At 51.6% G+C, this 26,616-nt stretch overlaps 1 protein-coding gene across 2 annotated transcripts; it reads right to left on the reverse strand.

The window, feature by feature from the left end:
* Window positions 1-339: 339 nt before the first annotated feature.
* On the reverse strand, window positions 340-25,871 carry FAM107A (family with sequence similarity 107 member A). 2 transcript variants are annotated; one of them, XM_040568300.1, is made up of 5 exons: window positions 25,591-25,871; window positions 16,425-16,488; window positions 7,591-7,765; window positions 4,396-4,552; window positions 340-3,473 (listed from the first exon to the last, which is right to left on the reverse strand). In XM_040568300.1, exons 1-5 carry the CDS (start codon window positions 25,732-25,734, stop codon window positions 3,366-3,368), a joined length of 648 nt encoding a protein of 215 aa, XP_040424234.1. In that variant the 5' UTR covers window positions 25,735-25,871; the 3' UTR covers window positions 340-3,365. The 2 variants fall into 2 exon arrangements, with proteins under 2 accessions (XP_040424234.1, XP_040424235.1); XM_040568301.1 differs by lacking the exons at window positions 16,425-16,488; window positions 25,591-25,871 and adding an exon at window positions 15,324-15,763 and having other exon boundaries at window positions 341-3,473.
* Between the last annotated feature and the right edge of the window lie 745 nt (window positions 25,872-26,616).

Raw genomic sequence — 26,616 nt, forward strand, 5'->3', positions numbered from 1 at the left:
AACGTTTATCAAATAACAAGGTGAGCTGGGTAGCGGTAGGATTATTTTTCAGTCCAAAATTGAGTTTTTAGATTAAAGCCAAGGGCAACGTGTCTCCTTGGCATTGACTTGTACCCTGCCAGGCAGGAGGGAGTGTTTGGCCAGTGCAAAATTAAACACATGGGAAGTTTTGGTGAGAGAAACCACACAGAAAGCCAGATCCTGCATTTTTGTGCCCTAAGGCTTTCAGCAGATTGAGATGAAGTTTAGGGCTAAGCAACGAATGCAGTGTTGGGTACAGATGGAAACAGCTTGTTGATGAGTAAGTTAACACAGCACTGATGAACGAGTCACTGTCAGACTTAAGTGGTTTTTATGTTCAATCAGTTTATTTGGCTGTTGTCTGCTTGCATCCTTGGAGCTTTTTCAGTTCCTTGTGGAAAAGAGCAAAAAATACAACCAGTTTAGTTTGTTTCTTCAGAAGTGTCCACATTAAACAGAGCAGTGACAGTTAATGTAGTAGAGTTGCACAACACAAATGTATATAAATGTATAAACACCAACACAATATAAACTATATACCACATAGGAAACATAGTGCAAAAAAACATATCTTCCATCAATACTCTGATAATCTGTGCCTTCTGGATACATCACGTCTATTCAGGAACGCATTCTAGGGCCATAGAGCATTAGGCCCCAAACGAAGGAATTCATTTAAGAGGAAACAACACATCCCAGGATCTCATCCTGGCTGTGTCCACACTGGTGCATTTTCAATTCTGCTGGGATTGTTGGAGTCCAATGCTCCCTTGGTGCCCAGACAGTGCCACCTCTGTATTGATCGTGGTGTGACGAACAAGTGTGTGAGGGAGGTGGCCATCAGTTCGTCCAGGCATGAAGAGCTCTGTTTGACTGCGCTGTGGGTTTTAATCCAACGAAAACATTGCTTCTGAAGCCTCGTCACAGGGGGGCTCAAGCCTAGGGCGCTACATTGTACGTGGAGCTTGGGGCTGGCATGGTGGGGCTGTCTCAGGTGGGCAGCTGGCCGCTGCCTGTGGCCTGCAGGGATGCATGGGCCGCCCTGCCCTCACTGTGTCAGGGCTCTTCATTGTCTCTCCACAGCTTGAAGGATCTCTTTTGGTGCTGTTAGCTTATCCTCAGCTAGGACAGTATGATTTGGCCCTCCCTTTCACTTCTGGACGCCCAACTCCCCCTCAGCAGTGCCAGACTGCAAAGGTACGTGGCCCGTCTCCATGCTCGGTGGACGCCAAGTGAAAGGAAGACACCTTGAGTTTTTCAGATAATATCCTCATATTCAAGAAGACCACAGCAAAATACTTCCAACCTGCTCCAAGCACTCAGTTTGCCCAGGCTTCCCACCCAAGGACTTGCATAAGTGCCCCTGTTGCAGACAGGGTGAGCCGATAGCACTGTTTTTGCCGGTGCATATGGAGTGACAGATTGTCTCTTCTGGAGTGCATTTCCATCAGTGGCAAAATTACAAATTAATTTGCTTTATTTTTTGGAGCTCTTTGATCAAGGTTACTTGATCTGTGCCATAACCTCTCACAAAACAACAACTCAGTTTGTTATTTAAACTGATGTTATGGATGGAATATTATAAAGCATTCTCTACAGCTGTGTACAAGCATCCTTAGCGACACAATTTTATCTTTGAGAAATTTGGCTTTTTTTCCCCCCCTGAAAAAATGCTCGATGCTGCTTCTCCCTCATGGTTTTAATCATAGGCTATGTGAAAAACTTTACAGTGGGAAAAGACAAAACAAATCCTTTCAGATCTCGTTTGACCCATAGAAACCATATGCACTGGATTTCTGAAATAAAAACCTGTTTAGAATAAGTATGATGAACGAAGGCCAGTGCTGTGGGGTGGGGCTCTTGAGGGCTGGAACTGGCTTAAGGGCTTTTTTATAACGTAAGGCTGTCCAGAAGCCTCATATCTGTATCGCTGCGCTTGACGCATGATGTGGCTCAGATGTTTTACTCAAGCTGCCAGGTTGAGCAACAATCCTCTGAAATGAAACACTCTGCTGGACCAGAGAGACTAGGGAATGGATTAGTAACTTCTTATTAAACACCCCCTCTCCTTAATAAACACCCCCTCTCCTTAATAAACACCCCCTCTCCTTAATTTACATATGGATCCCCTGCAGATGTGGATGGTAGATACTATTAACGAGGTGTCACCTTCCCAGCTGACTACACCCATTGACTCTTGCTTTTCAAGAACCAGTGTTGGAAGGCAGTCGGTGAGTTATGCTGTTCAGGCTTTGTAGCAGGGCTGTGTGAGAACCAAGAAGCTGAGATCTACCTGAAGGAGCAATTTTAGCTCTATATGTGGACACCTCAGGGCACAGGTGCCCCATAAATGTGGTGGCCTCTGTCCATACGTGGTGCAAAGGCACCATCTACCTCAGCTTTGCTCTACCAGCAGCAGGAAGATTTTTAGCCTTGCAGTGTGAGGCAGCACTGACCTCTGGAAGAAGGGATAAGAAGCACTGACAGTTTTGCAGCAGCATCTTTGTGCAGAGAGGCAAGAAGCAGTTTGTTGCTGCCTGGTCACCACATACTTTCACTGACATCCATGCTGAAAGCCCCCGGCTTGTACTTTTATGCATGAAGCATTTTCCTCTCACTCGGGGATTTCATGGGAAAGCCCAGTATATCTTCTGCCTGAGCATGGAACTGGATAAATAGCTAAATAGCTGTTCACAAGCAGGTTTGAAATGCAGCTTAAAGGTGCTCATGAAAACAGTTGAACCTGGCTGGCCATTGATGAGCTGGGGTGGGCACACGGGTTGATTTTTTTTGTTGTTTAATGGCAGAGCCATGCTTCTGGGACACACAGCCTCAGCAAGGCTGGACTCATGTAGTGGCACGATGCCAGTAACCCTTGGGAAAGCCCTTACAGTCACCTGGGCTGTTCTCAGCGATGCACAGGTTGTCCCTTGCGTTAACACACTGGGTTACCAGAGCTGCAGCTGCCCTCCTATTGTCCCCAGCTTGGTAAGCCCACCTCTGGGGAGATGTGGGGTCCCCCAAACTCACGGGAATGCCCATCCCTCCTTACACGGTCACTGTGCCTCAAGGGTTAACCAAGAGTTAGCTGGAAGTTAGTGTGCACCCACAGTCTGGGAGGAAAGGGACGTCGCTTCTCTCTGCATCTCCTCGCCTGAGTACTTCTTCAGTGCATGCTGCACCTTTTCCACCATAAGACCTTCCTGGGATGAGAAAACCTTTTTTGTGCCTTCTACTGGAGCAAGTGTTAATAGCTGTAAGTAGCCCCAAAGATGCGGCTTTGAATGTCCACCATGTACAGAGATGTCAGCCTTCGTAGGATCTCCAGTGAGTTTTGGCAGAAGCTATGCTGCTTTCTCTTCCCCAGTCACTGTCGATGTTCTTCTCAGGTTTTCTTTTACTTTAATGAATTCTGGTGCATGGTCTTCCTCCTTCTCCTGCTCTTTCTCCAGCTGTAATAAAGAGGAGTCACTGTTATCTGTGTCTGCTACAGGACAGAAGTGCATTAGCTACATTAAAAGTCTGGGCTTCATTATTGCTGGGTGTCCAGATATTATTGCCCAGAATTGAATGACTGTGTAAGTGCACATGTCAGTGCTCTCTTTTTCCAAACCATTAAGAGCCACATTCACCCACAACTTCTTTTTCTGGCCCACTGGAGCATCTGTTTTTCCCTCCAGGGAGGAACCTCCCCAGCAGGTAAGCAGGGTTGGCCCCTCTGCAGAGCTGCCATGGCAGAGGGAGGAAGAGGTTGCTGTCCCTCCAGACACAGGAGGCCTGTGAGCCTGGGGAACGTTCTCAGCTTTAGGTTATCATCTAAAGGGGAATAACTCATCGTGCTGCATCACTTCAATGTGGAAAGCCTTTATGGCTCTGTCCCTAAACTGCCTTGTTTCACATTCCTGATTCTTTTCTGAGAGGGTCAGACTTTGATTTTCTGGTGGTCTTGGCTTGGCTGATATGATTAAAAGGGAGCTGTTGTGCCATTAATTAAATAAACCAGTGACATCCATCTTTAGTGCAAATACTGACAAGTAGGACAGGGAATGAGTTTATTTTCAGAGGCAGCAAGCTGACGGGCTGCTTGCAGCCATTTCAGTGGTGGGCAAGCACAGAGAGCAGCCGAGGACACCCCTTGGGATCTGGAGGAGACGCGGGGCCAGGGACACATGGAGGTGACGTGAGCAAGGTGGGTCTGACTGTGAGGACAAGGCGGTGCAGCTGTGTGGGATGGCAGAGGGACGCACCCTGGCTCTTGTTTTATGGAGGGGTGCCAGCACCGTTCCTTGAGTTGAGCCCCAGCCAAGCGATCTCCCCTGTGGTCTGTGTGGGGTGGTTAGGATAACCCAGGTATGACCGACAACATTGTTCTACCTGATCCAGCCTCTGGTGCCTCTTTAGTAGCTCCTTTTCAAAGGGTGACTGCAATTTCTTTGCCTCTTCCTCTTCCTTCTTCTGTCTGAGGAGCTGGTTTCGCCGTCGGTGCTCGAGCACCCGCTGCAGCTCTGGCTTGCTCTCCACGCCCAAGCCTCTGTGGATCAAAAAAACAGATAAATCAGGACTGGAGCCGCTGCACTGAATATGACCCTGCCCTCTTGGCAGCTCCAAACCCTCCTTGCTCCTGACACCAAGGTGCCACAGCTTTCTGTGCGGGAATGGAAATTGCCCTTCCTTTGGCTCACACTGGTTTTAGCATTATTTATGTGAGTGACGGCTTCAGCCGCGTTGAGGGAATTTTAAATAATGAAGATTTTTTTTTTCCACCAGCAGGGGTAGTCATTGAACTGCAGTAATTGTCCTGGCAGCTCGCGTCCCAGGTTTGCTTCAGAGCTGAGGGTTGAGCTGATCGCTGAGCGATCCCTGTTGAAGTGGAGAGCTTGGGTCGAGAGGCCAGAAGGAGATTCCTCTCCTGAGGTGGGCACCTGGCTCCCCTTCATCGCCCAACACGTCCCAAGCAAAGCTCCATTGGGGGTGGGATCACTGGAAAGGAGCTGTGGCAAGGACATGCAGGCAAGGCTTAAATACCTGGCAAAGAGATGAAAGGAGAACTCCAAACAAATTTCAGAAACCTAACCCTTTGAATATTGCCATGCCTGAATTTGAGCACTAAGGTTTGTCTCCTGCATCTCGCCCTGGCCAATTTCCTACCAGCTTCTGTCCCCTTAAAGTGGCATGGACGTAGACATGCGTAGTCAAAGCTTTGCTGGCTTTTGGGCAGACTCCATTGCAAGTACACATTTTTGTGTCGCAGAAGAACAGGTTATTAAGAGATCAAGGCTGCTTTTAAACAGGTTATCTTCTGCAATAGCAACTGCAACATAAGTAATTTTGCAAGAAAATACAGTAGTAGATGTAGTTGGCTGAAGTAATGTTTTTAAAGAGGAGTTGAAGACATTGTAGCTGTGACATGGGAAAGGGCCAGAGCCTGACCACTTTCCTGGTCTGGGTTTAACACTCGTTTAAATCAGGAGGCTGAGAATATTTCAGGTCCTAAAAAAACAGTCATAGGAGAGGTGTTGTAACATAAGGATGCCTGGGGTTCCTGCAGCAGAGATGGCTTTTTTCAAGGCTGGAGGCCTGCCTTGGTTGCTGGAGGCACAGAGTTTGCAATGTTGCCTTTGGATTTATTACTGCTCTTTGGTTTAATCAGCCTGTGTTGTTAGTACCCAGAGGTGTTGACTGAGATAAGGGTTTTGTTGCAGAAGCTGCTGCTGTGGGTTGCTTCCTGCTTCTGCATAAGGGGAAAACGCAAAGCAGAAATGGGAGCAAGCACTGATCCTTCTCTCTCCTCTCCTCCCCTCCATAGGACCATACAGCAGAGAGCAAAGCTGTTGGATTTGCTGGTGACTTAAGGACGTGTATCGATGCTACTCTTCCATCCCTCTGGCAGACCGGTGCCAGCTTGCTGACTGCTGTGAACCTGCACCAGCGCTGCCAGCATCGATCGTCCTGGGAGCCGGACTCACCAAGAGAGACTTTAAACTGATCTGGCTCTGACCAGGCTCTAAGCTGGATGAATAAAGGGTTGATCTCTTCCTGCTTTTAAACAAAAAATAAAATAAAAATCTTTGGTTAAACATATTTTATTAAAAATCCCAACAAGAAGAAACCAGCCCAGATGGATTGTTGTTTGCTGTGGGATTTGTTCCATGCATTCGCTGAAAATCATTTGGGAGGCCGGAGCTGTAGCAGGCTTGAACTGCTGCCTCAGGCACCGCCTGTCCCTGAGCCATGCAGCACCAAGGGACAGGGGCTGGGGACACAGGGTGGCTGTGGTGGGGCTGCCTCCTGCCAGCACCTGATGGCACGTGTGGGTACAGCATGGTGACAGGCAGAGGGCTCGAGGACAAAGTGATGATGCCACTTGGCATTTGCCAGTTTGAGGTTTAGCCCAGTGCCCCACGTCTGCTGCTGTTCATCTCTGCTGCCCTCACTGCAGAAACATCTTGGTGCTTTGTTCTGTGGGGGTTAAACTGGAATAATGTTCCGGGAGATCCAGGCTAAGGATGCTTGGTGAACCTTTAACTGAGCAGCGTCACTAGTTGGGATATGGTCGCTGTCAAGACAGAGTTTTAAAAATACCTGGCTGGTTTAGTTGGCTCTGCCTTGATGCTGGAGAATGGCCTGGGCATGGTCCCTGTAATTTTTCTGCTTCTGTGAAAGTCAAATCCAAGCTGAGCCCAGGCAGTGCCAGAACTGGGTAATGCACCCTACTGGCAGGCGTGATTGTTTGCCCAATTAACGCATGTGTCTGGTTCTCGTGATGAGAGCAGTCATTTCGAACAGAGGCTCTGCTCCTTTTAATTAGGGAGTCAAAGTGTGATCATGTCAGAATATTTCAGGGTATTCAGATCATTTCAATATAAAGCCAGCAGATTTCTTGCTGTGCTAGAAAGGCTCTGAACTGAGCATGCTTTTGTTGCACTGGCATTCAGACACTTTCTACAAGGGACTGATGTGGAGGTAGGTTCTCAGACCCTGGTGTCATTATCCCGATGTTGTATCTGTACCCCCAAAGACTTAAACTGGGGTGATGGGGTGGGGAATAAGGGATGTGAATGCTAGCTGTATCTCTGCCCTAGGCGCCTCTTGATTTTTAGGGAAGCAGTGCAGATAGTCTCACAGTGATGCCCTCACACAGCTCCAGTAGCTCCATCCAGCCCGCACCTCTCACTGCCTCCAGGCTGAACGTAGAGGAGGGCTGCACATTGGGGTGGGCTTGGCAAGAGCTTTGGAAAGATGGAGATGGAAAAAATAAGACCAGGAAGAAAACAAGTGTGAGACACTGAGAAGGGGGCTGCAGGGATGCCTTGCGTCATCCAGTGCTTGTGGTCTGAGGTGGGTGGAAGCAGCGAGCAGCTCTGAAGAGCGCTCACCAGTGCTTCAGGAGGGCAGAGCAGGGGCCTTTAGGTCTGTTTTTGTTTAAAAATAAACTGCCACATCAGCGAAAAGGGTTACAGCAGGTTTTACACCGTGTTCATGTGCAGGTTTATCCTGCCCCTCCAGCACGCAGGCCGTCGCTGGCACTTGTGCCAGGGCTCAGCACTGCAGTCTGCGACATCCTCTTACCTCTTGTGGTTCATCAGCAGCTCCCTGTGCAGCTCCTGGTGACTCTTCGAGGCTTTGACGGGGTTGAGGAGCTTTTTAGGTTTGATCAGGTCCGGGTTTCCATCTATGTAGTCTGGGTGAGTCAGGATATTCCCGCTGTTGGGATGCTCCCGCTGTATTTCTGTGTACATTGAGGCTGGAAGACAAGAGAGAGAGGTGGCAGGAGAGGTGGCACCCAAGGGGTGTGGGAACCCTCTGGTGCTCTCCTCCCCGGGCAGGTGGCTGTGCTGGGGCATTTTGCAGAGGTTTAAAAAATATTCCCTTTGCTGGGAATATATATATATATTTAAAAATATTCCCTTTGCATTGTTGGAGAGACATGTATTAATTATATCACTTCTAAATGACTTGCCAGCCACTCGCTTCGGTGGCTGCAGCATTGAGTGCCAAGGACTAATTAACACAAGATCAGCCCAACTAAGGCTGGGAGCAGCCATACCACAGGCTGTGCTGGGCTCTGCTCCTGTGGGGGGGAAGCTGCAGGATTTGGGGGGCCCGAGGAAGCACTGCCATCAGATTTTGGTGATACCCTGCTGACCTAGAAGTCAGGACCCAGCCCAATGCCACGGAAAGCATAGTTCACGTGTGCAGTAACAATTTGTGTGTTCTGGATGTGAGAACAAGGGCCTGCAATTTTCTAAGTGGTGGCAGCTTGGATTTCAGGCAACCCACAGGGTATTCTCGCTGCTGGTGTTTTCCAAGTTCTCTACACTTCTCCTTTACAAAAAAACAAGCAAACAACAACAACAAAAACAAAAACAAACAAACAAACAAAAACGATACAAAGGGAGTGCAAAGCACATTGTAAGACGGGATGCATACAGCGGGCTGTGCTTTAAGTGCGGAGCTGACTGCAATTATTCCAGTGCATGGTCTAATCAGGGGCCCAGGAAAAGCAATTAATTTCTGACTACTCACTTGAGCAATTTGAGAGTTTACCAGTAAGAACAAAAAGTCCCAGAAAAAGGGTGTAGGCAGCTCCACAGCTCCAAGTGTTTCATTATTATAGTATTTTGGGGTACCTAGTGTGAGGCTATATAGATTGATGGAGCAGCAAGGAAAACAGCTTTTGTTCAGTAATACAGTCTCTCTCTCTCTTATCGCAGTCTCATGTACAAAAGGAATAAAGCCCTTTTAAAAGAGAAATCAATAATAAAAAAAAAAAAGCACGAGAAAGCAGGCTATGCCATTCTTTCACAGTCAGTAAGTACTCAGCAAATGTAAAGTGGATTGCAATCAAACAGAATTGTGTAAGAAATAATACTGCTGAAGAAATGATTCAATATCAAACAACTTTTCATTGAATGTTAATGTGGCCAGTGCCCCGCTGCTTTGGGAACAAAGGAAAACAGATCGGAGCCCATTACATGAGTGTAATTGGGGTGAATAGTTCGGTACATATTCAAAGGGTGCTTGAAAGCTGGGACCAGTGATTTCTTGTACCGGATTATGTTCCCATAGGATCACACGCGGCTGTTGGCAGCAGGGAGGGAGCGGCGCTTTGCTGACTGATGGAAGCACCAGGCTGGATCTCACCCTGCTGCGGCTGGTGCATGGGCTGGAGAGGTGCAGAGCTGCAGAGCAGCCAGAGGTTAAGGCAGCACCATCTGATGGCTGATTTTTGTTACATGAAAGCTGGTTTTTGAACAGTGGAAAGCACACGGGGTTTTCACAGGGGTAAAATTGCTGTGGTTTGTTCTCCTAATTCTTCCCTTTTGGGGGTCTTCTTTTCCATAGGAAAGGAGGAGGACAAAGGACAAGAAAGGAAGGTACAAAGTAAAGGTTTGTTTTGGTGTGAATAAAATAGATGAGCTTCCATTTCCAATGACAAAGTGGTGGCTTTATTCTTCTAACAAAACAAGTAACTTTCAAAGAATGCCAATTTAATAGGAGCACCACTGTTGGTCAGCTGCCTGCACAACAGGGATTTCATCTGGAAATGCCCCCAGGATGATCAGGGAACTCCCCCTGCCCTGGGGGCCCCCTGGTTTTGCAGAATTTTGGGGCAGTGCCGTGGCGAGCCTGGAGGTTTTGAATTGGAGAATGTGGCTATTTCCAGGCTGCAGCAAGGTAGTGCTGCATGGCTGAGGTCTGTGAAAAGCAGCAGCGTTATCAACCTATTTACCAAAGGCAGATGGGGGGGGGATTTTCCCTGAAACTGGTACAACTGGAGAAAATGTTGGGAAGGAAGGAGTGGGAGGAACTGAGGTGGACTGGAAGCATTTCTGCCCAGGCGGCTGGTAAATCAGCATGAAGTGCTCACAAGGAGTGTAATTTGCCTGAGCAGAGCAATGCTGCCAGGGCCAGGACACTGCAGGCAGCTTTCAGCTTGGTCATCACTGTTCTGGATGTGCCCAGGGGCATGCAGGCACCCACATGAGGATTTGTCTCGTGCTGCTGTGTGCCAAGCTCGCTGGTAGGAGCCATGAACCTCCCTCCAGGAACAGCACTTTAAGTCACCACAAGACCTTAGTGTGGAAAAATTTAAGGAATGTCTGCATTTGCATTGACCATTAAAACACAAAACCAAAACCAAACCAAAACAGTGGGACCTGAAGCGCAGCTTGGGGTTATGCTGGGAGTAAGGACAGGACATCCTTTCTGCAAGCAAAAAGGTACCCTGGGCAAAATGCTCCTCCTGCAGTAGATCTGTCGTCTTCAAGACCTGATGTAATTCATACCCGTGTATGTGGAGACAGACTGCTATCAGACTGTGTTTTGTCATTATTTATAGTGCTGGAAGTGTAAATCAAACCAGGTCTCTGCGGTGGATTTACAGCAGGATGTCTGTTTTTGCATGATTCGGCCATAGATCAATGAACAAGCCTCAGCTCTGGCACCTCCTGGGCCACCACCATAAATCGGCGATAGGTGTTAGACATTTTTATATTGTTCTTGGCAAGATATAAACAACAACAACAAAAGCATGTGCATTTTTGACACCCTCTGCTGTACTCGGAAAGACAGCGTGACCTTTCAAATAGAGCTGCTTTGGACTGTGGCTTTTAAAAAGCAGCTGTATTTGCTTCAATGAATTTACTGTTTTGCTTGCTTTTAAATATTTTCCCCTTCCTCATTTCTAGAAGCCCGAGGCTTTCTAGGAAAGCTGCATTTCCAAGTGACTTTCTGTATGTACAAAGCAAGTTTTTGGATGATGAGGCCAGGGCTGCTGGCACATCTCTGGACTTCAGGCATGGCGCAGCTCCTCTCCTAGCCATGGCTGTGAAATGAGCTCCCAGCCTTCATCTGCCTCCTGGGAGACCCCATGGGAGATGTTCGGCACCTTGGAGGTGCTGGAAACCTAGCACCCCCCTCCCTGGCTTGTCCCTGGTCGTGGGACTGCCTGGAGGAGGAAAATGATTTTTTAATAGCTTGGTCTGCTGTGACTTAAAGCAAATCTTGGGTTCCTGGAAATCCTTATAAATCCCCCCGTTCCTGGGAGACTTTTGATAGAATTGTGAGTCTGCAATTCTGGCCCAAATTCTTTCCACTTCTGATTATGCTTGGCCTCAATCTTTTGGGAAATAGCATACCAGCTTTGAAGCGACATTAAATGCCTTTGAAAACCTGAATGTCACAAGTAACACCTTAAATATACCCTCAAGGGGTGTAAAGTGTGGTGTGCTGCTTGGGGCACCCGGAGGACAAAGCTCTGAGCCTGCTCCTGCAGAGGACAGGGATGCTCGTGCCCAGGGGCTGGCACAGCTGCTGGGGCTGAGCTGCGCTTGCCTTGCTGCTGCTTTTGGGATTGGGGCTCAGAGATGTCCTCCACAGAGCATTTATTTAGAATTTAATGACTTCTCTCTGCGAGGCTGCCCCTCTGCATTGTGGCCACGCAGCCTGTGCTGCTCCCAGACACCGGGTTGAAAATAATCCCCAGGAATGTTGTAAGGGGATTATCAGCCCCGGGCAGGGCTGGCAACCAGGGTGCCGCTCCGGCTGCCTGGCTCCAGCCGCCCTTCTCAAGGGGAAAGTACAGAAGGGATTGGAGAGAAAATTGAGTGTTTTCAGTCAATGCGTTTCCACTGTCTAAAGTGTTTGCAGACTTATTTCTGCTGAGAACTGATTTCCCAACAAGAGCATCTAGGGAGAGCTTTTTTAATAGCGGCAGAAAATGGCCAAACTGCTCTTGTTAAAAATATTTTATGGGAATCCCTTTCTGGGCAGAGAGTGAGGCTCCATGAAATGTCATCCACGTAAAAATAGGCAGAAGGCATTATTCGGGGAATGGAAGCCAGGGCCAGATGTAGTTATTGCTCGTAATTCCGTGAAACCCTGGTAATTGGTGGAAGAGATGAAACGGGAGGAAAAATGCAGACTTTCAGCTCACAGTCCCAGGTCTGGGTTTGCAGAACCACTGACCTGAGGTTTCCTGGGCTGAAATGGTCACTTAAAACTGTAGCCTATGGTTTTCCGAGTGCCTGGAATTCGTTCATGAATACTTTTTTTTTTTTTTTTAAGAGAACCAGCAGATTAATGACGGGCTGCTGAAAGAAGCTGGTCACACGCATCCCACAAAGAATGGGGCTGCAAACCGTCTTGCTTAATACAGGTTGGCAAAGCTAGTTTCAAGCTATTTGCACGAGTAATAGGAACTGCAAAATAATCCGAGTTCGTGACACATCTGCCTGCAACAGTGGGAAATCTTCCCTTTTCAGGAGATTTTTTGCCATGCCCAAGAACTTGGTGTTTCTGTTCTAACTGCCATGGAGTGGTGTCTGCCAGAGAGCAAGCACAAGATGCATCAGATCCCTGCAGTGCTGCCAGCTGCCCCCAGCGCCCAGCTCATCTCTTTTAAAAGCCTCATCTCATGAAAATTTAGCATTTTCTTAAAAAAACTCCAAACAAAACTTTCTTCATGTTGCTGGGATCCTGTTAAGCACATCAGTGCAGAGCGGTTTCTGATGTGATGTGGGAGAAACTTTTCAAAATGAGAAAGAATTAGAAATATATATATATATATATATATATTTGTGGATAAGCCCACAATGGGAAGAAATGGAGCATGGGGAAGATTTCTGAGCTGGATTAGAGGGTGCAAAGATCTTGGGGTCTGCACATGTATATTATCTTTACAGGATCTAAGCCCCATTGTATGGGCATGGCTGCCCCAGCATTTCTCACGCCATGGACTCATCCTGTTTGCTCCCAGGGGAGCCCTCCTCTCCTGAGGATAAGGTTTCCAACCCTTCCTCCCCTCAGGCAGCCCTTGGGAGCTCCTGATCCACTTCTTGCTTTAAGGATTCTAAACACGGTTATAAACAATATCTGTTCGTGGTCAGGATATTTCCATGTTTAAGGTGGAGCTGGAGTTTGGCCCTGTGGCCTCTCCCACTGCAGTGTCACAGCAGAAGAGGTCATGTATGTTCAGTCCTACGAAGAATTACGATGGAAGTTGATCTTTCATATCGGATTCTTGAATTCTTGACACCTGTCAACTTGCATGATTTTCCTGATGTTAATTAATAGTGCTTTATAAACACAGAAGAGCTGGGGCTGGGAGGACTCTAGAGCTGCCCTCATCCATGCTGGCTTCAAGCAACTTGTCCTGACCTTACAAGCTGAGGGCTGAATTCCTGCTGGGGCGGACCTCAGTGACTGCTCCTGCCATGCTCCTGCAGCAGCAACATGCTGGCAGTGCTGGGCACCGGCTGCTGTGTGTCTCAGCATCCGTACACGTGGTGCGGATACCGGATCAAACAGGGCAGCTGGGAGCAGGGACTTCAGCAGGCGGTGGTGTATCGGAAAGCAGGAGTTGCTTGGGGTCCCCTTCCAAACTCACAGGTGGCCTGGTGACGTGCTGTCTTCGCTCACAGCACCCCAGGGAGGAAGGCTCTCAGGATACCCGGGTGTTTCTGCTGCCTCAGCATTTCCGTTGCACATTTACAAGTGAGAAAAACACGGTGGGGTTGTGCCTGCCTCGCAAACCTGAGAAGCACAAACACCCGTCCTGCTGTCACATTAATGACTGCCATGGCTTCCGGCCCTGGTGATGGAGAATAATAATAATAGTAATAACACGGAGAGCCTGAAGCTTGGCAGATGCTGCTCATTATCCTCCCCATCCTCATTGTGGTTTTCCTCTCCCCTGGTTCCTGCCGTGTTGGCAACTCGGGAGCCTCTCGTCCCAGGGGCCTGGCTCGCTACCCTTGCCTGTCACCGGGCGACTGCGTCGCCGATGAATGATACGTGTGCTCCAGAAAGGAGGCAAAGAGCCTTTGTCTGCTTTTAATCTATGCTTTTAAATAATTAAGCCAGCCTAATTCTGGTATTTATAATGCAATGAGGCAAATGTAACTTGATGTGGCTGCTCTGGTAAATGGGTCCCAGCTACGGGGTCACTCCTCAGGGCAGAAGGCACTCACCACAGGTCGGCTCAGCACTGAAATTCAGAAATTAACCCCACAGGGTCACAGGGTGAGAAAGGGAAAGACCACCGTAATGGAGGAGTAAGAGCAGTGCTTAGTGATGAGTGGCTTTGTAGGGAAAGCGGCAATGTGCCAGCGTTTCTGGCCCTTCCTCCTGTGAGGGGAGCAAGGGGTTGGGCCCTGCTGTGTCTATGCTCTCTCAGTCCCTGCTTCCTGTCACCAGCCTCTGCAGATTTTATCATCCTGGGGATGCCAACAGGCGTGACATGGCCCCACATCTGGCCCTGCTGCCCCACAGCACCATCCTGCCCCTGCACACACGGGATGGGGCTGCCACCAGTACACCCAGTGCCACCACCAGTACAGCCAGTGCTGCTCACCAGTCCAGTCCAGCCTGAGCTCTCCACCAGTACAGCCACTGCTCCGCCCAGTCCAACCAGTGCCCCCAGTCCCACCCACCCCTGCTGAGCACCCGCCACCAGCTACAGCCACCCCACAGCTACTCCATAGGAGAGGACCCTGAGAGAGGGATCCCAGCTGGCTGGGGTGAGCTGAGCCCTCCGGTGCTTGGAAGTTTCTGCACGGGTTTGGGCTGGCTGAGGGTGGAAATGCGCGTAGCGTTTAGGCAGCAGCAGCCTCCTCTCTTGCTGGAGACAGGCAGGACTGGGCATGTTGGTTAATAATTTCATTTAATTACCTTGGACTGTGATAAGCAAGGGTGCTGAGGCAGGGATCCCACTCTGTTAACAATTACCAAGGAAAGCCTGCCCGTGCCTTTTGCAAACGGCATGTAGAACGGCTCGATTAGTTTTGTTAAGCAGTGACAGATGCTCAGCAGTCCTTGATAATGTCGCAAACTTGCTTTTAATATATCATCAAATATTTGCTCTGTGCATTTGCCGACCTATGTAGAGACACGCATCAATCATTAATGAATGTTTTAAGGTAGCTCAAAGGTATTTTGTGGAATGCAGTGAAAATCATTTCGCTTTGAACCGTAGGGATTACACTAGCAAGTACCCCCTGCCCAGCCTAATTCCTCCCCAGGAACATGGAATTGTAGCATGGGTTCTCCTAGGGAATTCCCTGTGGGATATGGGTTTGTTTTGGAAGGGAAGCTTCTGAAGTGCCACTTCAGAACTACAGAAACATGATATCCCAAAACAAACTTAAAGCAGGGTCCAAAGTCACCTGTGCACAAACAGACACGCGGTGCAGAACATCCCCGCGGGGGCTCAGCAGCCCGTGCCCAGCAAGTGCAGGTAGGGGACACGGGGACACGGGGATGTGGGGACCCCCAGGGCAGCTGGGGGGCCCTGGGCTTACCTGATTTCCGCAGCGTGGCCCTGGGGAGCCCGGTGGCCCCGTGCTGCCCCGTGTCCCACGACATGGGGCTGCTGCTTCTGCCTGCCTGCGCTCCTGCAGATGGACTTCTTGGCCGGGTCCCACAAAGCTCCTGCCTTGTCTCTCTGATGGGGGTGAGGACGGAGGCTCCCGTGGTGGGGCTCTGTCCCAACCTGCAGGGACCCCACGGCCCCCCAAAACTTACTCCTTTTGCTTTTCGTTGCTGGATGATGTTTTCCCAGGCGTGAGGAATAAACTAGTTGATTTCCCCCCCCCTCTGCAAAGAAAACAGCTCCCTGCCTGCCCAGGCGCCTGTGCGCACCGAGAGGTTGTGTATCTGCTCCACGGAGGGTGATTTCTCCTGAGTGTGCCTTAACCACGCTCCCGGAGAAATCAGATCGGCCCAGAGGAAGCCGCACGCCCACTCTCTTTAGCAAGCACTGCAACAGCAAAGCCCGGCACCAGGGCAACCGCTCGTGTTATCGTGATCATTCCCAGTGCGTTGCAACACCCGCTGCGCACCAGCACTGCACCATCCCAGGGGCAAGGGCATGGGGGGAGGCGCAGGGGCTGAGCAGCCTGGTTCTGCTGCCCAGGGCTTGTCCTGGCCTGGGGAGCCTGAGGCTGCAGACATGGTGGGGGGAGAAGGAGCTGAAGTGCCCCAGTGGCTCCTTAGGGCTCTCAGCTGGGTGCTGCCCATCGCCCCATGCCCGCTGTCAGCCCGGGCTTGCAGAAGCTCACCCAGTGTTTCAGTCCCAGGAGGTGGGCAGGTATGGGGTAAAGCTATTTCCATCCAGAGGAAAGGGACAAGGGAAATGGGGGGCACTGACAGCCACGGTGCAGGATGCTCCAAGCCCTATGGAGGTCTAGGGGAAGAGGCCAGGCTGCCATGGGCACTGGGGTCCTTATTCCCTCATTTTCACCTCTTCACCTTTCGCTCCTCTCCCTGTCCCAGCGCTTCTCCCATCCCAGCTGTGTTTTCCAGCAAAGGGCTTGGTGGTGCTGGCTGTGTGCAGGGCCCCCCAGCTCATTTTGCCAACCGCCCCATGCAGCAGCATGCACTGCAGGAGCTCCGACACTCACCCGAGCCACCACTCACGGGCTTCCCACTGCCACCGGCACACCTGGGCTGCAGGGAATATTCCTTCTGGAAGAAAAGAGAGAGGGGGAAATGGGGAAGGACTGTCTGGATATTACCCTGTAACAGAGGGTGAAACATAGTAAGAGCTAATGGAGACTTTAAAAATCTCTATATTTTTAATCTCCTTTCATTTCATTGACACAGAGACTCAAAGCAGGAGCAGAGCATCCTGCTGGCCCATGTTCCCCTCTGTGTGTGTTTGTGCAGATGTGAGCTTGCATGCATCTCCACCACCTGTGGGCTGGGCAAGGGCTGTGTTTTGGAGGTCACTGAGAGCCTTTGCCTCCAGACAGGGGCTGTGGCAGCGGGGGGTGTCACAGAGCAGAGGCTGTGCTGGTTGCACAAGCTGCCCAGGCTGCAGCCCGCCCTGCAGCCCACACACTGCCCACGACTTTCAGGGCTCTGCTTTGCTGGCAGTGGGTCTTGGCATTTTGGGACCTGCCATGCTGAACCTGAGGCAGTCTGATGGCAAAGCTGTTTTTCTAGGAGTTCCTTGCACAATGACTCTCTCTGCTATCTAAATTAGTCGGCAATTTTAACCTCTGCTGCTGAGTCTCTGGGATTCACAAGAAGCCTTTGTATTCCTCTGTAGCTCCCTGAAGGCTATTGTGTCAAGGCAGCCAACTGCAGGGTGATATTAATCTGGCTCCTCCAGACACCCAGCTGCCTCGATCGAGGTCTCGTTTCTTATGAAATGGCTTCATGTCCCAGCGTGGGGTGACAAAGAGAGCTCATCCCTACACCACTCCTTTCGGGAGGTGTCACCACACAACCTGCTTGCATGGACACGTCCCCTGGGCCTACTCTTATTAAAAAAATCCCAGATATGCCAAGTGGGTACCCAGCACTGGCTCCTCTGTGCCTGGGCCCCGCAGACAGCCTGAGAGGAGCACAGTGCCGGGGCCATGTCGTTATCAAATCTCCACTCCCAGCTCGTGATGGGGAGCGTGGGTGGCAGGGAGTGCTGCTGTTGGTTGTAATTGGGCTCCCTGCCCACGGACAGACGTCTGGCACCGCTGTAGTCACCCAGGGCTGGGGCAACTGCTTCATCCTCCTGCTGCAGGATGGACACCTCCCACTTCATGTGGAGTTAGCCCGGCTGTTAAGTGGGGTTAAATGCAATAAAGCAATGTAAATAATGAGTATCGTCGCACTGTGTTTTATTGGTTTATTGTACTCCCAAACTTCCTGTGCATCACCCTGACTCCAATGTGTGGCAAAGCTCTCCTACAGCAATGGAATGCCTACAGGTGGCATTTTCTCAGGTGCAGTCTGCTGTGAACCACTGGCTCTGAGCAGGAATCCTCCTCCCTGGTTCCTGCTGAGGGGTGTGATGCTCTCCTGCAGCTTGAGGCCAGCCTCCCTGAATGAACTTGTCCTACACATGGATGCTCTGATATCTACTTGTAGCAAAGACGATAGCTGGTAATTTTGGGTCACATTTGTGCTTTGTTGAAAGCAGCCAGAGAAAAGAGCCCTCATCCTGGAAAGGGAGAGGAGGATGGCTTCAGGCAGGTTAAGATTGATACAGGTGCCATTAAGGTGCAGCATCGCAGCATCTATGTTGCACAGTGGCCAAAGTCTGAGCTAATGAATTAGGCAAGAAATTGCTGCAATCAGATCATGGTGATTAAGACGTATTAACGTGGGCGAAATGCCACCCAGGCTGAGAACTGATCTGCATCTGCCGCAGACCCGGTTCTGGGAGGCAGCAGCAGGGCTGGAAGGTGCCCAAGCTGCTGGTGAGTCGGTGAGCTCGGAGAGAGGCGCTCTGTCTGTATGCTGTAAGAGCAGCTGCTGACACCAGTTCGATGAATGAACACATCTGTTGATTCACTGGTCTCATTGCTTAGCCCAGAGGCTTTGAAGGAAGTTGTGATGACCTGAAACAACGCATTGCGAGCTGGCAGATCAAAGCCAGCATTTCTGCCTGTGATGAAGCCACAAAACACGAGATGCAGAGATAGGCCAAATTGCACCCTATCACTGCTTTCTATCAGCCCCAAATACCCTCTGCTTGCTACTCCTGGTGCTCCTTATGAAAATATCTCTGACATGCTCCTGGACGCTGGGAGACTGCGTAAGCTGTTGCCCATATCTCATAGATTACTGCTGAATTCTGCTCTATCTGTGCTCATTTGCAGCAGCTGGGACTGATCCAGACCTCAGTGAAATCATCCACTGGAAGAAACTTCTGAGGATTAGTAAGATTTTTTCCCATCTGTGATGTAAATGCACAAAAATCTGTCAGGCTGATTGCTTTGCTGCAAAGTCCTGCCATGTGAGGTGCTGAGGCTGATTGCATCCAGCAAGCTGGTGCACATGCTTGCCGAGACGATCCCATTTTTATTTATTTATTTATTTATTTATTTATTTTAAGGAGAAACACAGAGAAAAAGGGCAGTGTGTCCCGACACCTAGCATTACAGCTAGCTCCCCACTGGCCCTGCCCTGAGGAAGTGTTGCAGTTCAGGCTCCTCTGCCTTGCAGGGGCAGAGTGATGCTTGGCGGGGAGCTTGGCTCTGCCCGTCCTCTGCTCCAACCCACTGTGGCACAACGCTCTTTTGGCAGAGTTTGCAATTGGGACTGGCAGGCACCCAGGTGTCAGTGTCCGGGTGCATCCCGGCGCTCCCAAGCCAGCAGCTGAGAGCTGCTTCACTGCCCATGTCACGGCAAGGCTCTGTGCTAAGCATGGGGAGCTCAGAGCCTGGATGAAAAACCTGCCTGCACTGGCTGTGGCCCCTCTGAGCTCCCACAGCATTAAGGGCTTGCTCCAACCCAGCTCCCTGCTGCCCACGAAGCTCGTGGCACCATGAAGAGAGATGAAGCCACCTTGCAGGATCCCCATGCCACCAGCTTGATGTCCCTTCTCGGTGACCCAGCGTTGCTGGAGAGCGATGCGGGATGCGGGAGTGAGGTGGGACAACCCAAACCCTGGTGGTCCCGGGATGCCCTGCACCCTGCTGCCCTTGTCCTGGTCACCACATGCCTGCCTGCCCATGGGTGATCAGGTTTGCCAAGCCAGGCTGCGAGCTTGTGTTACTCCTGGTCCCTGGCCATGGCCATGCCTGTTCTCACTATCATGTTGCAAAGGGCTTTAAGAAAGATCAAGTTATTGGTGTTACATTTCATTCCTGGTCTTTTGACCTGCGCAAATCTGCAGCATTTCTTGGGTTGGATCAGAGCTGGGAGGTGGACACGCGCAGGCACTCTCAGGAGGGTGACCAGCAGCCTCGGGGCTGCGCGACACCCATGGTTTGTGACTAGGGTTTGTGGGAGGCAGCCGGATCCGACCCTGCTGTGCCCATGCTGCTCTCAGGGCGTGCCGGCCAGGTGGCCACTCTGCTGCCGAGTGAAGTGGAAAATTTCAAATGCCTCAAATAGCGCTTCGTGTTATTTTATTCATAAAGACAACACAATTTGACACAGACGAGTGCTGCGCTGACCTTTGTGCGCCTGTCACAAACACCGCTGGCTGGGCTGGTTGCAGAAGGCAGGCCCAGCCCTCCCGCAGCTGGGGGAAGTGGTGAAACAAGGCCGGTTTCAGGGGCTGCCCACAAACATGGCACCAGGAGCTCACGCGAGGCAGCAGCACCCTGGGAACAAGGCCCTGCTCCTGCCTGGACCTCGGCTGAGCATTTCCTGCAGGTTAATGAGTGCGAGCAGTGGCCAGGCTCAGGCACCTGAAGGGCACGGGGAGGCTCCCGGCAGCTCCCCAACACAGACTGGAGCCATGTGTCCATCCACCCATCGGCACGCTGCCCCCAGACCTGATGCCTTGCCCTGGCCCTGAGGCATGCATCCCCTGCAGCTCAGAGATCTTTGCTCTGGGGCCTTGCCACGTGCAGAGCCCAGTTCCAGCCCCTCTATCTGTCATCAATACCTCCATCGCCTGCCCAAGCACTGTTAGCAGCACTTCTGCTGTAACAAACCATTATTTTAACCTGTCTCAAGAGCTTATTTTTGCCCCGTGCAGTAGGTTTGGTTCCACTAATGATGTGGAGGACCAGGCTGCTATTTCTGGGGCTGCCACTGACTGCATGGGGAGAGCATCAGTCACTGGCACAAAGGGGCTCTGACAGTTTCTGAAGGAATTGCTGTCATGCTGCAGAGAGACCATTAAGAAACGCTAAAGAGCCTTGAAGAATGGGGTTTTGCAGAGAGTGAGGCTTATGCCACATGAGTGACAGGGACAACATTTACTTGTGGCGCTGTGCCAGCTGCAGTGGCATCGTTCTGTCATACACAGGCACTGCAGGGTAGGGGCCAAGGAAAGTGCTGTGACCCCTTAGCTTGGGAAAATGGGGTTTGTAAGGAACGGGGGCAGGAGGGAAGGGGCCACGAGGGAGGAGGTTTGGCTGCTACCTGGAGCAAGGGCAAATGCCACCCGCCAGGCTGTGAACAGAGGAGGCAGCGGGGGAAGAGGTGAAACGTCCCTGTTATTGCAGGCGTTATGAGAAAGCAGCAGGTGCTGCTCAAGCGAACCCCCTGGAGCACAGGGAAGCAGCAAAGTAGTGAAGCCTTTAATTGCTTTAATCCATTTCTATTTGAGGACCACTGAGCCATCCCAAACCTGGCAGCTGCTGCATTTCCATGCAGAGATCTTCCCGGTCTCCTCCCTCCGTGCTGCGTCGTGTGCCCCAAATTATGCTGAGCTCCTCTGTGGCTCAAGCTGGTGCTGGAGATGGTGAGCACCACCGTGCCAGCCACCACCACTGCCAGCTGAGTCTTTCTGTATTTTTTTTTGGCTCACCATTGTTGGTGAAAAACTCCTTCCCAGTGGCACGGCACAGACACTCCCTGCAGAGCACAGCCAGCTCTGTGGGTCAGAGCCACCCTATGGGGACGCCCACACAGTGAGGACAAGGACAAGAACAGGATGTGGGGTGCAGACACCTGTTCCCATGCACTTTGCACCCCAGGAGGGTTGCTATCACATTGTTTTTTTCCCTCTCATTTACCAAAGCCCAGAGCAGTGTCTGTGCTTAATCAGAGCCCCCAGCTGTCACCACCTGTGAGACCTTAAAGGGCAGAAGAAGATGATGGGGCAGGATGAAGCCATTTGAAAGGGGTGTTGTGGAGGTTTCGGGACCAGCCCTAGCTCCCCTGCCCTGGCCTGTGCTGTGTCACGCAGAAGATGAAGCTTGAAGATGTTTGAAGCATCTGATGATCTTATTTTCCGGGAATGTGTTAATTTTGCCTAGAAATGGGCTTTTCTTCAATATCTCTCTCCTGTCATTAGGCACTTAGGAACTTTTCTGGTGTACAAAGTCATCGTCTCTTGCTCTCATCCCTCTGAACCAGTGCTAACTGCAGGCAGCACACGGCAAATCCTTTCCCTGAGCAGTGCAATGCTGCAGGACACCGAGGTATCACAGATCCAAACTGCCATCTGATTTTTGGACTTGCTCCTGGGGCCAGTGCCACAAAACAACTGGCCCTGGGGCTGCCCACTTTGGCCTCTTGTGATCCGTGTCACCGTGCCAGGATGGGCACCATGCTGGTCCCCTCTGTGGCCATTTGCTCCCCATGCTCTGCTGCACTGGCATGGAGCAGCCCTTTTCCTTCTCATTATAAACCTCTCCTCTGCCAGCCACAGACACAGCTCCTCTTGTTTGCCTTACTTGATCCTGCACTTTCCAAAATAAGGGCCCAGGATTTTTGTAGTTGGGATAAGGGTTTCCAAGCTCTTGAATGGCGAGAACCAGATTCTTCATCCATTCAGAGCTTTCATCTAACACCACAGACTTCTAAAAGTTTTAACATAGCTTTTTTTTTTTTTTTTTTTTTAATTTTTCTTTGTAGCCTTCGCCTCTGGTATCATGTGAATGGTATCGTGTGAATGGTGTGTTATTGCTGGTGAGAAAACTCCATCAAGTGCAGCTACGTGTGCACTTCTCATGCAGGGTGGGTGATGGCAGAAGGCTGGTCTGGGGCAGTGCCTGCAGCCCCCAGGGGTGCTGTCCCGTACCCCTGCAGTGCACACAGGGGGTTTTAGGGGATGGCTTCCCAGCCCCGGCTTCCAGCGTGGGCAGCCAGGTGCTGCCGTGCCAAACAGGGCTCTCCCTGGTGCTGGCATGCTGCCTCTTGTTGTTTTAAACCAGCAGCAGAGTAAAGCTCTCCTAATCACAGCTCATCTGACATTAGTGTAAACTGACACTCTTGGGAATTTGGGGACAGAAAAACTTTCCCTGGGGAAACGGCCGATGTGCAAACCCTGGCTGCCCCGGGAGCTGTTTTGGGGGAGGCTGCGCTTGTGGGGTTATTCGAAGGTGGGTTTGGTTGGGGTCAGAGGGGAGGCTGGTGCTGTGCAGGGCTGTGAGGGTCCTGCGGGCAGGGCACCAGCACCCTGAGCTGCCCTGGCTCCTTGAAGCACCCAGGCAGGGCACTGTGAAATGGTGGTGATGCCAGAACAGGTTTTGGGGAGCAGCCGCAGCCTTTGAAAGGAGAAATGTCCTTGGAGCCCCGCTGGCAACCTTTCCGGTCCCTTTTGTTGCAGAGCAGGGGATTGCCTTGCGCTCCACATCCCCTGCTGCCAGCCCCTTGGATGGCTGCTGTGCTCGGAGCTTGAAAGGGGCTCTGCTCAGACTGCTAATGGGGCAGCGCTGGCCCTGGTCCCGCTCCGTGGTCCCCTGCGGTCCCCTCTGTGCACCTTCTGCAACGGGTCCTGGGGGAAGTGGAGCTTTCCTGCCCATCCCTGGAAGCTGCTCAGGGCTGCCAGTGAGGGGAGAGCTCTGGGGAAGGTTTCAAAGCCTGTTCAGTACCAGGCAAAAGCCGTTGGGAGGATGGCACAGATAGCCGTGAGTGCAGCAGGGCTGGGCTGGGAGTGCCGAGCAGGAGGCTCTGAGCCAAGCCTGATCTAACCAGCTTAATTCCCTGGCTGCAGCAATGCCCTGCAAACGAGCCAAGGCCCGGAGGTCGCGGCCACGTGAGCAGAGGGCTGGGGATGAGCTGCAGGCTGAGCTCGGCCCCTGCTGGGGGGGCTGCCCTAGCCCTGAGCCCCAGGGGTGCCGCAGAGCTGGGCTGAAGCATCCGCACCTCTGATGGGCAGCGGGGAAATGGGGGGGGCTGCGAGTGACACCCCCTGTAGCTGGCAATTGTTTGAGGGACAGGAAGATAGACTCATGTTTGCTGGTCCCTCGCCAGCCCCGGTTCTCCTGCTGGGTGCTGGGAGCACTGGCCAGGACAATGTGAGACAAGGTCCTCAGGGATGGGTTTGGTGTTTGCTAGAGCTGCACTGCTGCTCCTGACCCTCTTGAATTATTGCTCGGGGGGAAGGTCAGAGCCCATCCCCAAAGCCCTCCCCGGGGAAGCCCCAGCTCTGGGCAGGAGCTGGGGATGCTGAGGGGTGCAGGGGAGGACCAGGGCTGCTGTGGCAAAGGCCAGGCTCGCTGTGGCTGGGGAGCATCACCCTGAAGTGTCTGCCCTGCACTGACTGTGTCTGCCATGAGCATCAATGAGGAGGCCAAGCTGGGAGGATTTTTCTCTCACTGGTTTGCAAGCTCTCACTAAATCAGGCACTGGAGCAGTTTCCCACGGCACGCAGGCTAACTCCTCAAAGCTTTTCTGCAAGTTTATTACTGTCTTGGCTCTGCAGAAGTGTGAGAGGGGCCAAGATCACTCAGGCTTTGTTTTATTCCTATCTTACATTCAGGTGTTTACCAGCCCTGAGGGATTTGCTGTCCTTGCTGGACCGTGTGATGTTAAATGCTGAGCATTGCTTAAAATCAAAGGTACAACTACTCTAGTTACTGTAACTGCTGGAGATTGTTTCCCTAGGATAGTGGGAATGCAATTTCATGGACTTTCAAGAGAGGGGGTTGGTTCATTTTCCCTCAATTAGGAGGGAATCTGGGTTAAGACGGATGAAGGGCTGGTGACAGTTTTGGGCCACTGGGTGCTGCTTGTCTCTAATCGGGGTCCTAGCCTAACTCTCATTCTTTGAGGGATTTTCATTTACATTTCACTTGCAGTTTCTGATAAAGGGTGAAGGGAGAGAGCACAAGTTTCAATTTCTTGAAGCCTTTAGAACATCATAAGTCTGATGGCTGCTGCTCGAGTCTGGACAAGGTGAAAGCACGAACGTCTTCCTGGTATTGCTCTTGACAATTTGAATACGCATTCTTAAAACAGTGTCTTGTAATCTGAGTAAGATTGGGTAAGAAACTCAAACAGAAAGACCTGCCAGTTTTTCCTGACCTAGCATGGTGTACAAGGGCATTTCTGGGAAGAAGCTGGGAGAGAAGCTGCAGAGGAGCCGGACACCAGAGCAGAGCGGCCCAAGCACGCGGTGGTGACACCTGGAGATGTGGTGACGCATCTCCAAGCACAGACGTTATCAGACGTGAAAGCAAAGTGACACCTAATGACATCTACAGCACAGCTATCTCCAGTCACCTCCACATGGCTCTGACCCCTTACAGCCCTGCTTCTTTTTGCAGCTCTGTGGCCTCTCTCCTGGGGCATCTGGAGGAGAGCAGATGCGTGTGGTGCTGTTGCAACCTGCCCAGCTCACCCCTGCTCCGGGAAGAAGCTGGCAGCTGTTCACAGTCCAAAAAATACTCGGGGGTGTCACAGTGCACATGCATGGGGTGTCTCCAGGGGCCACAGGGGTCATGGGCGCAGCTCTGACCTCCAGGGAGTTTCTCACCGGGGATATCAGGAGTGCAGCCTGTGCCAGCAGACAAGTGCCCCGTGCTGCAGGGGAGTTTGCTCGCCCCTGGTTTGGGCCAGTTAGGAGCAGGAGCACAGAGATGGGGAGTGGGGGCCAAGGCTGGGCTGCGGGTGTAGCATGGGGGCTTGCTCTGTGCCGCATCTGCAGCACACAGCCTGCAGGCTGACGGGTGCAATCAGACATTTCTCCCCAGAAACCCAAACTTTGTTCTACTGCCATGCTCCGATCCCCTCCTCGCCCTCCTGAAAGCCCTGGCAGGGCCCCAGCGCTGAGCCCATCAGGTGGAATTACTTAAGAGCAGGCCCCTTCCCCCTAATCCCTGGCTGCTGTCACCGCCTTAGCACGCGCGGGGCAAAACAAGCCACACGTGAGCAGACGGTGCCTTCTCCCTAAACCCGCCGCCGCTTCAGCCCGCGATGAAACCTCTCCATTACCTTTTTCCCGTGGGTCGCTCCCATGGTCCGGCACGTCAGCAGCGCCCTGCGGGCACTGGCCCCGCTACGCCCAGGGGGACAGGAGACCACCACGCAGCTCCTTGTGCCCCGGCTGCCACCGCGGGGAGCTGAGCTCCAGCCCATCTGCAGCGGGGCCGGGCGGGAAGGCTTGCTTTTCCTCCCTTCTCCCAGCACGTGGAGAACTCATTTTCTTCGTGCACCTCACGGCTGGCGCTCGCCCAGGCTCTGCCCGGGCACAAAGGCAGCTTTCATGCTGCGGATGCCCGGTTTCTAAGCCAGGATCCGTATTTTGAGAGGCTGTGGAAGATTACAGTAATTGCACTTGACAGGGCAAGATGTCACAGGATGCGGATTCGCCCGGCCGCGGGGCCCCGGCACCCGTTGGTCCTCGCCCGTGACATCCTTCCCAGCTGGTTCTTTGGTGCTTTGCTGAAATAAATCGGTACCCTAAAAATAAGGCAGGACAGCCCCTGCACTGCCCACCTGTGTCCCAGCTCTTGGCTCCTGAGGCATTGCTGATTTTGCAGACCTACTCCTGCAGATGCCCCCGGTGAGCCCGTGTTAGCCCAGGCTCTGGGCTGCTGACATGTGAGGGATGCGACACTGAGGGGGGGCACAGTGGTCGTCCAGGTGGGCACCGAGCCCAACTCTGCAGCAATGCAGCTTTCCAAATGCTGGGGCACTGAGAAAACAACTCCTCTGGGGATTGCTGTCCCTGCATCCACCACCCTTTTGAGATCTTTTTTAAAAAACGTGTAAATTAAATTTGCTAAATAATTATGGCACTTAAAGTCATATTTATAACTGGCCCCTTCCCCCCAGTAACCTTTGGGGCCTTTGAAAAACTCTGGTTTATTTACAGGGTGCACTAACTTTGGCAGGAATGGCTCTTCAGAGCACTGGCTGCTGCTGACGGTCACACAGGAGCTGCACTTTATCTCTCCCTGTTTATTCAAAATTGTGGTGTACCTTAGTAACTGCTCAGCAGTGGACTCGGAGCTACTT

Source organism: Cygnus olor, chromosome 10 (assembly GCF_009769625.2).
Source record: "Cygnus olor isolate bCygOlo1 chromosome 10, bCygOlo1.pri.v2, whole genome shotgun sequence".
In the NCBI taxonomy this organism is placed as follows: Eukaryota; Metazoa; Chordata; class Aves; order Anseriformes; family Anatidae; genus Cygnus; species Cygnus olor.

Excerpts from the sequence above, each read along its gene's own strand:
- FAM107A (XM_040568300.1), bottom strand. The coding sequence starts at position 25,734 with ATGGGCTGGAGCTCAGCTCCCCGCGGTGGCAGCCGGGGCACAAGGAGC. Across the intron at positions 7,766-16,424 it reads GCCCGTGAGTGGTGGCTCGG|CCTCAATGTACACAGAAATA; the intron begins GTGAGTGTCGGA and ends CTTGTCTTCCAG. Across the intron at positions 3,474-4,395 it reads GGCACCAGAGGCTGGATCAG|CTGGAGAAAGAGCAGGAGAA; the intron begins GTAGAACAATGT and ends TCTTTATTACAG.